Source organism: Scyliorhinus torazame, chromosome 4 (genome assembly GCF_047496885.1).
Source record: "Scyliorhinus torazame isolate Kashiwa2021f chromosome 4, sScyTor2.1, whole genome shotgun sequence".
Classification (NCBI taxonomy): Eukaryota; Metazoa; Chordata; class Chondrichthyes; order Carcharhiniformes; family Scyliorhinidae; genus Scyliorhinus; species Scyliorhinus torazame.
In genome coordinates this window covers 78,322,716-78,334,512 of record NC_092710.1, presented here as the reverse complement: position 1 = coordinate 78,334,512, position 11,797 = coordinate 78,322,716, and the positions used below count along the sequence as shown (strand labels likewise).

General features: G+C 53.0%; 1 protein-coding gene across 2 annotated transcripts in view; it reads right to left on the bottom strand.

Annotated features, from left to right (window-relative positions):
* Window positions 1–10,711: 10,711 nt before the first annotated feature.
* LOC140410317 (protein turtle homolog A-like) overlaps window positions 10,712–11,797 on the bottom strand; it is a 431,590-nt gene continuing 430,504 nt past the window's right edge. For both annotated transcript variants that reach the window (XM_072498310.1, XM_072498311.1), the window contains one exon: window positions 10,712–11,137. In XM_072498310.1, coding sequence (XP_072354411.1) covers window positions 10,908–11,137 — 230 coding nt within the window. In that variant the 3' untranslated portion in view covers window positions 10,712–10,907. The remainder of the gene's footprint in view (window positions 11,138–11,797) is intronic.

The following is an 11,797-nucleotide window of genomic DNA, read 5'->3' as shown; positions in this document are numbered from 1 at the left end:
CCTCCTCCAGCCCTCCCTATCTCTGTAACCTCCTCCAGCCCCTACAACTCTCCCTAACTCTGAAACCTCCACCAGCCCCTATATCTGTAACCTCCTCCAACCTACCCAACCCTCCCTATCTCTGTAACCTCCTCCAGACCCTACAACCCTATCTCAGTAACCTCCTCCAGCCTCGACAACCCTCCCTATCACTGTAACCTCCTGCAGCATCGACAACCCTCCCTATCTCTGTAACCTCCTCCAGCCCCTGAAATCCTCCCTATCTCTGTAACTTCCTCCAGACCCTACAACCCTATCTCTGTAACCTCCTTCAGCCTCGACATCCCTCCCTATCTAAGTAACCTCCTCCAGCCTCGACACCCCTCCCTATCTCTCTAACCTCCTCCAGAACCTACAAGCCTCCCTATCTCTGTAACCTCCTCCAGACTCTACAACCCTATCTCTGTAACCTCCTCCAGCCACTACAATCCTCCCTATCTCTGTAACCCCCTCCAGACCCTTCAACCCTATCTCTGTAACCTCCTCCAGCTCCTACAACCCTCCCTATCTCTGTAACCTCCTTCAGCCCCTACAACCCTATATGTGTAACCTCCTCCAGCCTCGACACCCCTCCCTATCTCTCTAACCTCCTCCAGACCATACAACCCTCCCTATCTCTGTAACCTCCTCCAGACTCTACAACCCTATCTCTGTAACCTCCTCCAGCATCGACAACCCTCCCTATCTCTGTAACATCCTCCAGCCCCTAGATCCCACCCTATCTCTGTAACCTACTCCAGCCCCTACAAATCTCCCTAACTCTGTAACCTCCACCAGTCCCTATATCTGTAACCTCCTCCAACCTCACCAACCCTCCCTATCTCTGTAACCTCCTCCAGACCCTACAGCACTATCTCAGTAACCTTCTCCAGCCTCAACATCCCTCCCTATCACTGTAACCCCCTCCAGCATCGACAACCCTCCCTATCTCTGTAACCTCCTCCAGCCCCTACAATCCTCCCTATCTCTGTAACCACCTCCAGACCCTACAACCCTATCTCTGTAACCTCCTTCAGCCTTGACATCCCTCCCTATCTCTGTAATCTCCTCCAGAATCGACAACCCTCCCTATCTCTGTAACCTCCTCCATCCCTTAGATACCCACTATCTCTGTAACCTCCTCCAGCTCCTACAACCCTATCTCTGTAACCTCCTCCAGACCCTTCAACCCTCCCTATCTCTGTAACCTCCTCCAGCCCCTACAACCCTATCTCTGTAACCTCCTCCAGCCTCGACACCCCTCCCTATCTCTCTAACCTCCTCCAGACCCTACAACCCACCCTATCTCTGTAACCTCCTCCAGACACTACAACCCTATCTCTGTAACCTCCTCCAGCATCGACAACCCTCCCTATCTCTGTAACCTCCTCCAGCCCCTACAACTCTCCCTAACTCTCTAACCTCCACCAGCCCCTATATCTGTAACCTCCTCAAACCTCACCAACCTTCCCTAACTCTGTAATTTCCTCCAGACCCTTCAACCCTATCTCAGTAACCTCTTCCAGCCTCGACAACCTTCCCTATCACTGTAACCTCCTCCAGCATCGACAACCCTCCCTATCTCTGTAACCTCCTCCAGCCCCTACAATCCTCCCTATCATTTAACTTCCTCCAGACCCTACAACCCTATTTCTGTAACCTCCTTCAGCCTCGTCATCCCTCCCTATCTCTGTAACCTCCTCCAGCCTCGACACCCCTCCCTATCTCTCTAACCACCTCCAGCATCGACAACCTTCCCTATCTCGTTAACCTCCTCCAGCATCGACACCCCTCCCTATCTCTCTAACCTCCTCCAGACACTACAACCCTACCTATCTCTGTAACCTCCTCCAGCCCCTACAACCCAACCCTATCTCTCTAACCTCCTCCTGACCCTACAACCCTCCCTAACTCTGTAACCTCATACAAACCCTACAACCCTCCCTAACTCTGTAACCTCCTCCAGCCCCAACAATCCTCCCTAACTCTGTAACCTCCACCAGCCACAACAACCCTCCCTATTTCTGTAACCTCCTCCAGACCCTACAACCCTATCTCTGTGAGCTCCTCCAGCCCCTACAACACTCCCTATCTCTGTAACCTCCTCCAGCCCCTACAATCCTCCCTATCTCTGTAACCCCCTCCAGACCCTTCAACCCTCCCTATCTCTGTAACCGCCTCCAGAACCTACAACCCTATCTCTGTCACCTCCTCCAGCCTCGACACCCCTCCCTATCTCTCTAACCTCTTCCAGAACCTACAACCCTCCCTATCTCTGTAACCTCCTCCAGACTCTACACCCCTATCTCTGTAACCTCCTCCAGCTCCTACAACCCTCCCTATCTCTGTAACCTCCTTCAGCCCCTACAACCCTATATGTGTAACCTCCTCCAGCCTCGACACCCCTCCCTATCTCTCTAACCTCCTCCAGACCATACAACCCTCCCTATCTCTGTAACCTCCTCCAGACTCTACAACCCTATCTCTGTAACCTCCTCCAGCATCGACAACCTCCCTATCTCTGTAACATCCTCCAGCCCCTAGATCCCACCCTATCTCTGTAACCTACTCCAGCCCCTACAACTCTCCCTAACTCTGTAACCTCCACCAGTCCCTATATCTGTAACCTCCTCCAACCTCACCAACCCTCCCTATCTCTGTAACCTCCTCCAGACCCTACAGCACTATCTCAGTAACCTTCTCCAGCCTCAACATCCCTCCCTATCACTGTAACCTCCTCCAGCATCGACAACCCTCCCTATCTCTGTAACCTCCTCCAGCCCCTACAATCCTCCCTATCTCTGTAACCACCTCCAGACCCTACAACCCTATCTCTGTAACCTCCTTCAGCCTTGACATCCCTCCCTATCTCTGTAATCTCCTCCAGAATCGACAACCCTCCCTATCTCTGTAACCTCCTCCATCCCTTAGATACCCACTATCTCTGTAACCTCCTCCAGCTCCTACAACCCTATCTCTGTAACCTCCTCCAGACCCTTCAACCCTCCCTATCTCTGTAACCTCCTCCAGCCCCTACAACCCTATCTCTGTAACCTCCTCCAGCCTCGACACCCCTCCCTATCTCTCTAACCTCCTCCAGACCCTACAACCCACCCTATCTCTGTAACCTCCTCCAGACACTACAACCCTATCTCTGTAACCTCCTCCAGCATCGACAACCCTCCCTATCTCTGTAACCTCCTCCAGCCCCTCGAACTCTCCCTATCTCTGTAACCTCCTCCAGCCCCTACAACTCTCCCTAACTCTCTAACCTCCACCAGCCCCTATATCTGTAACCTCCTCAAACCTCACCAACCTTCCCTAACTCTGTAATTTCCTCCAGACCCTTCAACCCTATCTCAGTAACCTCTTCCAGCCTCGACAACCTTCCCTATCACTGTAACCTCCTCCAGCATCGACAACCCTCCCTATCTCTGTAACCTCCTCCAGCCCCTACAATCCTCCCTATCATTTAACTTCCTCCAGACCCTACAACCCTATTTCTGTAACCTCCTTCAGCCTCGTCATCCCTCCCTATCTCTGTAACCTCCTCCAGCCTCGACACCCCTCCCTATCTCTCTAACCACCTCCAGCATCGACAACCTTCCCTATCTCGTTAACCTCCTCCAGCATCGACACCCCTCCCTATCTCTCTAACCTCCTCCAGACACTACAACCCTACCTATCTCTGTAACCTCCTCCAGCCCCTACAACCCAACCCTATCTCTCTAACCTCCTCCTGACCCTACAACCCTCCCTAACTCTGTAACCTCATACAAACCCTACAACCCTCCCTAACTCTGTAACCTCCTCCAGCCCCAACAATCCTCCCTAACTCTGTAACCTCCACCAGCCACAACAACCCTCCCTATTTCTGTAACCTCCTCCAGACCCTACAACCCTATCTCTGTGAGCTCCTCCAGCCCCTACAACACTCCCTATCTCTGTAACCTCCTCCAGCCCCTACAATCCTCCCTATCTCTGTAACCCCCTCCAGACCCTTCAACCCTCCCTATCTCTGTAACCTCCTCCAGCCACTACAACCCTATCTCTGTCACCTCCTCCAGCCTCGACACCCCTCCCTATCTCTCTAACCTCTTCCAGAACCTACAACCCTCCCTATCTCTGTAACCTCCTCCAGACTCTACACCCCTATCTCTGTAACCTGCTCCAGCCCCTACAACCCTCCCTATCTCTGTAACCTCCTTCAGCCCCTACAACCCTATATCTGTAAACTCCTCCAGCCTCGAAACCCCTCCCTATCTCTCTAAACTCCTCCAGACCATACACCCCTCCCTATCTCTGTAACCTCCTCCAGACTCTACAACCCTATCTCTGTAACCTCCTCCAGCATCGACAACCCTCCCTATCTCTGTAACCTCCTCCAGTCCCTAGAACCCTCCCTATCTCTGTAACCTCCTCCAGCCCCTACAACTCTCCCTAACTCTGTAACCTCCACCAGCCCCTATATCTGTAACCTCCTCCAGCCCCTACAAATCTACCCATCTCTGTAACCCCCTCCAGACCCTTCAACCCTCCCTATCACTGTAATCTCCTCCAGCCCCTACAACCCTCCCTATCTCTGTAACCTCCGTCAGCCCCTACAACCCTATCTCTGTAACCTCCTCCAGCCCATAGAACCCTCCTATCTCTGTAACCTCCTCCAGCCCCTACAACTCTCCCTACCTCTGTAACCTCCAACAGCCGCTATCTCTGTAACCTCCTCCAACCTCAGCAACCCTCCCTATCTCTGTAAACTCCTCCAGACACGACAACCTTATCTCTGTAACATCCTCCAGCCTCGACAACCCTCCCTATCTCTGTAACCGCCTCCAGCATCGACAACCCTCCCTATCTCTGTAAACTCCTCCAGCCCCTACAATCCTCCCTATCTCTGTAACCTACTCCAGACCCTACTACCCTATCTCTGTAACCTCCTTCAGCCTCGACACCTCTCCCTATCTCTGTAACCTCCTCCAGCCCCTCGAACCCTCCCTATCTCTGTAACCTCCTCCAGCCCCTACAACTCTCCCTAACTCTGAAACCTCCACCAGCCCCTATATCTGTAACCTCCTCCAACCTAACCAACCCTCCCTATCTCTGTAACCTCCTCCAGACCCTACAACCCTATCTCAGTAACCTCCTCCAGCCTCGACAACCCTCCCTATCTCTGTAACCTCCTCCAGCCCCTACAACCCTATCTCTGTAACCTCCTTCAGCCTCGACATCCCTCCCTATCTCTGTAACATCCTCCAGCCTCGACACCCCTCCCTATCTCTCTAACCACCTCCAGCATCGACAACCCTCCCTATCTCTGTAACCTCCTCCAGCTTATACAATCCTCCCGATCTCTGTAACCTCCTCCAGCCCCTTAGATCCCCACTATCTCTGTAACCTCCTCCAGCTCCTACAACCCTATCTCTGTAACCTCCTCCAGACCCTACAACTCTCCCTATCTCTGTAACCTCCTGGAGCCCCTACTACCCTCCCTATCTCTGTAACCTCCACCAGACCCTACAAACCCTATCTCTGTAACCTCCTCCAGCCTCGACACCCCTCCCTATCTCTGTAACCTCCTCCAGCAGTGACAACCGTCCCTATCTCTGTAACCTCCTCCAGCCCCTACAAATCTACCCATCTCTGTAACCCCCTCCAGGCCCTTCAACCCTCCCTATCACTCTAATCTCCTCCAGCCCCTACAACCCTCCCTATCTCTGTAACCTCCTCCAGCTCCTACAACCCTATCTCTGTAACCTTCTCCAGATCCTACAACTCTCCCTATCTCTGTAACCTCCTCCAGCCTCTACAATCCCCCCTATCTCTGTAACGTCCTCCAGCATCGACAACCCTCCCTATCTCTGTAACCTCCTCCAGCCCCTACAACCCAACCCTATCTCTCTAACCTCCTCCAGACCCTACAACCCTCCCTAACCCTGTAACCTCCTACAGACCCTACAACCCTCCATAACTCTGTAACCTCCTCCAGCCCCAACAATCCTCCCTATCTCTGTAACCTCCTCCAGCCCCTACAACCCTCCCTATTTCTGTAACCTCCTACAGACCCTACAACCCTATCTCTGTAAGCTCCTCCAGCCCCTACAACCCTCCCTATCTCTGTAACCCCCTCCAGATCCTTCAACCCTCCCTATCTCTGTAACCTCCTCCAGACCCTACAACCCTATCTCTGTAACTTCCTCCAGCCTCGACACCCCTCCCTATCTCTCTAATCTCCTCGAGACCCTACAACCCTCCCCTTCTCTGTAACCTCCTCCAGACCCTACAACCCTATCTCTGTAACCTCCTCCAGCATCGACAACCCTCCCTATCTCTGTAACCTCCTCCAGCCCCTCGAACCCTCCCTATCTCTGTAACCTCCTCCAGCCCCTACAACTCTCCGTAACTCTGAAACCTCCACCAGCCCCTATATCTGTAACCTCCTCCAACCTAACCAACCCTCCCTATCTCTGTAACCTCCTCCAGACCCTACAACCCTATCTCAGTAACCTCCTCCAGCCTCGACAACCCTCCCTATCACTGTAACCTCCTCCAGCATCGACAACCCTCCCTAACTCTGTAACCTCCTCCAGCCCCTACAATCCTCCCTATCTCTGTAACTTCCTCCAGACCCTACAACCCTATCTCTGTAACCTCCTTCAGCCTCGACATCCCTCCCTATCTCTGTAACCTCCTCCAGCCTCGACACCCCTCCCTATCTCTCTAACCACCTCCAGCATCGACAACCCTCCCTATCTCGGTAACCTCCTCCAGCCTCGACACCCCTCCCTATCTCTCTAACCTCCTCCAGACCCTACAATCCTCCCTATCTCTGTAACCTCCTCCAGACTCTACAACCCTATCTCAGTAACCTCCTCCAGCCTCGACAACCCTCCCTATCACTGTAACCTCCTCCAGCATCGACAACCCTCCCTATCTCTGTAACCTCCTCCAGCCCCTTCAATCCTCCCTATCTCTGTAACTTCCTCCAGACCCTACAATCCTATCTCTGTAACCTCCTTCAGCCTCGACATCCCTCCCTATCTCTGTAACCTCCTCCAGAATCGACAACCCTCCCTATCTCTGTAACCTCCTCCAGCCCCTATGATCCCCACTATCTCTGTATCCTCCTCCAGCTCCTACAACCCTATCTCTGTAACCTCCTCCAGCCTCTACAACCCTCCCTATCTCTGTAACCTCCTCCAGCCCCTCGAACCCTCCCTATCTCTGTAACCTCCTCCAGCCCCTACAACTCTCCGTAACTCTGAAACCTCCACCAGCCCCTATATCTGTAACCTCCTCCAACCTAACCAACCCTCCCTATCTCTGTAACCTCCTCCAGACCCTACAACCCTATCTCAGTAACCTCCTCCAGCCTCGACAACCCTCCCTATCACTGTAACCTCCTCCAGCATCGACAACCCTCCCTAACTCTGTAACCTCCTCCAGCCCCTACAATCCTCCCTATCTCTGTAACTTCCTCCAGACCCTACAACCCTATCTCTGTAACCTCCTTCAGCCTCGACATCCCTCCCTATCTCTGTAACCTCCTCCAGCCTCGACACCCCTCCCTATCTCTCTAACCACCTCCAGCATCGACAACCCTCCCTATCTCGGTAACCTCCTCCAGCCTCGACACCCCTCCCTATCTCTCTAACCTCCTCCAGACCCTACAATCCTCCCTATCTCTGTAACCTCCTCCAGACTCTACAACCCTATCTCAGTAACCTCCTCCAGCCTCGACAACCCTCCCTATCACTGTAACCTCCTCCAGCATCGACAACCCTCCCTATCTCTGTAACCTCCTCCAGCCTATACAATCCTCCCTATCTCTGTAACCTCCTCCAGCCTCTACAATCCTCCCTATCTCTGTAACCTCCTCCAGTTCGTGCAACCCTCCCTATCTCTGTAACCTCCTTAGTCTCTACAATCCTCTCCATCACTGTAACCTCCTCCAGCCCCTACAATCCTCCTTATCTCTGTAACCTCCCAGTCCCTACAACCCTCCCTATCTCTGTAACCTCCTCCAGACCCTATAACCCTCCCTATCTCTGTAACCTCCACCAGCCCCTACAACCCTATCTCTGTAACCTCCTCCAGCCTCGAGACCCCTCCTTATCTCTGTAACCTCCTCCAGACCCTACAACCCTATCTCTATAACCTCCTCCAGCCTCGACACCCCTCCCTATCTCTGTAACCTCCTCCAGCATCGACAACCCTCCCTATCTCTGTAACCTCCTCCAGCCCCTACAACCCTCCCTACCTCTGCGCTCCTCCAATTCAGGCCTCTTGACCATCTCCTGCCTCCCAAGGCCCCACCATTCGTGGCTATGCCTCAGGTGCCGGGGACCCGAAGCTCTGGAATTACCTCCCATCGCCTCCCTTCTGCCTCCCTCACTTTAATGTGGCGATGCCGGCATTGGACTGGGGCTGGAGTTGAAACAGACCTGTTGGACTTTAATCTGGTGTTGTGAGACCTCTTCCTCTCTCACTTTAAGGCTGTCCTCAACTCGTTCCTCTTTGACCATTCTCTATCTGCCCCTCCTGTCTCCCCGTGTGTCTCAATTCGTGCTAAATACTTTTGTAAATTGCTCCCAGTGTGGCAGTGCAGTGAGGTGCTCTGGGGAATTTTCCTGTGAACATTGTCAGTTTGTGATTGTTTGGTTAATCTGTTTGTCAGCGGATATGCAGCAGGGGAAATGAGCACTCCAGTCCTGGTTTCACACCGTCCCGAACACTGCTCCACAATCTCAGCTGCTTCATTCTGCCTCACCCAGCACTGCAGTCAATCCACCCTCTCCTCTCACTGAATACAGGAAAGCAGAGACTGCAGACTCGCCTTTCCCTCTGACAATCAGCTGGGCCTGAGAGGGTAAGAGAGAGAGAGAGGGAGGGATTGGAGAGGAAGAGAGAGAGAGAGAGAGAGAGGCGGAGAGAGAGGGAGGGATGGAGAGGAAGAGAGAGAGAGGGGCAGAGAGAGAGAGGGAGGGATTGGAGAGGAAGAGAGAGAGAGAGAGAGGCGGAGAGAGAGAGAGAGGGAGGGATTGGAGAGGAAGAGAGAGAGGCAGAGAGAGAGGGATGGAGAGGAAGAGAGAGAGAGAGGCGGAGAGAGAGGGAGGGATGGAGAGGAAGAGAGAGAGAGAGAGAGAGAGGGAGGGATGGAGAGGGAGAAAGAGAGAGGGGGAGGGATGGAGAGGAAGAGAGAGAGAGAGAGAGGCAGAGAGAGAGAGAGAGAGAGAGAGGGATGAAGAGAGAAACGGTGGGGAAGGCAGAGAGACAGAGGGAGGCAGAGAGGGAAGGATGGAGAGAGAAGAGAGGGAGGCAGAGAGAGAGGGGCAGAGACAGACGGATGAAGAGAGAGAGGCAGAGATAGAGAGAGAGAGGCAGAACAAGAGGCAGAGAGGTGGAGAGGAAGAGAGAAAGAGAGGGAGGTAGAGAGAGGGAGGGGCAGAGAGAGAGGATGGAGAAAGAGAGAGAGGCAGAGATAGAGAGAGAGAGGAGGGCAGAGCAAAAGGCAGAGAGAGAGAGAGGTGGAGAGGAAGAGAGAAAGAGAGAGGGAGGTAGAGAGAGAGGCAGAGCGAAAGGTAGAGAGAGAGACAGAGAAAGACAGAGAGACAGACTGACTCACACACAGAAAGGCAGAGAGAGAGACAGAGGCAGAAAGAGACAGAGAGAGAGAGAGACAGAGAGAGAGGCAGAGAGAGAGAGAGAGAGAGGAAGAAGCAGAGAGAGAGAGACAGAGAGAGAGCGAGACAGAGAGAGAGAGAGAGTGATGGACAGAGAGAGAGACAGAGAGACAGAGACAGAGAGAGAGAGACAGAGAGAGAGCGTGACAGAGAGGCAGAGAGAGAGGCAGAGAGAGTGGACAGAGAGACAGAGACAGAGAGAGAGCGAGACAGAGAGAGAGGCAGAGAGAGAGAGAGACAGAGAGGCAGAGAGAGAGAGAGCGATGGACAGACAGAGAGAGAGAGGCAGAGACAGAGAGCGAGAGATAGAGAGAGACAGAGAGCGAGAGACAGAGAGAGGCAGAGAGAGAGAGAGACAGAGAGAGAGAGAGAGAGACAGAGAGACAAAGAGCAAGAGATGGAGACACACACAGATGGAGAGAAAGGCCGAGTGAGAGGGTGAAGCAGTTAGAGCCTGAGAGGCAAGGCCGAGAGAGGGAGGAAGAGAGAGAGACAGGCAGAGAGACAGACAGTCACAGAGCAAGAGACAGAGGGAGAGGCAAAGAGAGAGCGTGAGAGCCAAAAGAAGGAGGAATAGAGAGAGATAGAGAGCACAAGTGAGACAGAGAGAAAGACAGAAAAAGAGAGAGAGAGAGAAAGACTGTCCTCAAAAGCACGAGTGAGACAGAGAGAAAGACAGAAAGAGAGACAGAGAGAAAGACAGAAAGAGATAGACAGGGAGGAGAGAGAGAATGAGTGAGAGTGATTATGCATGTGTGCGAGAGAGACTGTGGTTCATGGAGTGAGATGGAACAGGGAGCACGAGAAAATGAAAGGCAGAGGGAGATAAGAGAAAAAGAAGAGGAAGAGGGAGTGAGTGAGTGAGAGGGACACAGTGGGAGAGGAGTGTCTGAGAGGCCAGGAGAAATGAAGAGAGACAGAAAGAGGTGCAGAAATAGAGAGGCAGAGAGATTGAGACAAATGAGGAGAGGGGATGAGAGATCGAGAGAAAATCATTGACTCCTCAGTCTGACCAATGAAAACCATTTTTATTTCAGTGTCTTCACAGCTGTCCCATCCTGAGGTCAAGTTTCCCCTCTGACACCTTGGGCAAAGTACACAGTGCGATCCCAGGTGACGCTGCCCCAGGAGGCGGGGAGGGGACAGCACATTTCACTCCTTCTCTGCGAGAAGGCCCAGGCGGTATTACACAGAGCGAGCCCATGGCATTCACAGGAGGGTAGCCTGCTCCAAGCTCCCAAAGCTGCTCAGGTCCTTCCCCTGGGCTCCCTCCGACTGCTCTCTCTCCTTCCGTCGCCGGTATTCCTGAAATTCCTCCCTGAGAGCAGCACAGCGGGACTCGGTGGAGGAGCGGGACTGGTGGAGGGTCGACACACCTCCGGGGACCTCCAAGGACTGGACCGTCCTGGATCGCCTGAGATCCGAGGACATTGAGGATCCTAGAGAGAGGGAGAGAGAAAAATGGACCGAAACAGAGAGATAGAAACAGTGAGAGTTAGATAGAGAGAGAAATAGACAAAAACAGAGAGATAGAAAGAGAGAAAGAGAAACAAAGACCGACATATATAGATGGAGAGAAAGAGACTGACAGGTAGAGATAGAGCAAGAGACAGGGTACAAAGAGAGAGACAGAGACAGAGAGTGAGAGTGAAAGAGACAGAGAGAGAGGGAGAGAGAGAGGGAGGCCGAGTGAGAGAGACAGAGAGAGACAGAGAAAGGGAGGCAGAGAGAGAGATGGATAGAGAGAGAGCGACAGAGATTGAGAAAGAGTGACAGGGAGAGAGAAACAGAGAGGCACAGAAAGACAGAGAGTCAGCAAGGTCTTCTCTAAATATCACCAATCTATCTTCTCCCAAATCCCAAAATCCCACCTTCTCCACAATCCCTCAATTCCACTGACCCACGTTCTCCACAATCCCTCAATCCCATTGACCCACCTTCTCCCCAATCCCAGGGACCCACCTTCTCCCCAATCCCAGGGACCCACCTTCTCCCCAATCCCAGGGACCCACCTTCTCCCCAATCCCAGTGACCCACCTTCTCCCCAATCCCACTGACTCACCTTCTCACCAATCCCTCAATCCCACTGACTCACCTTC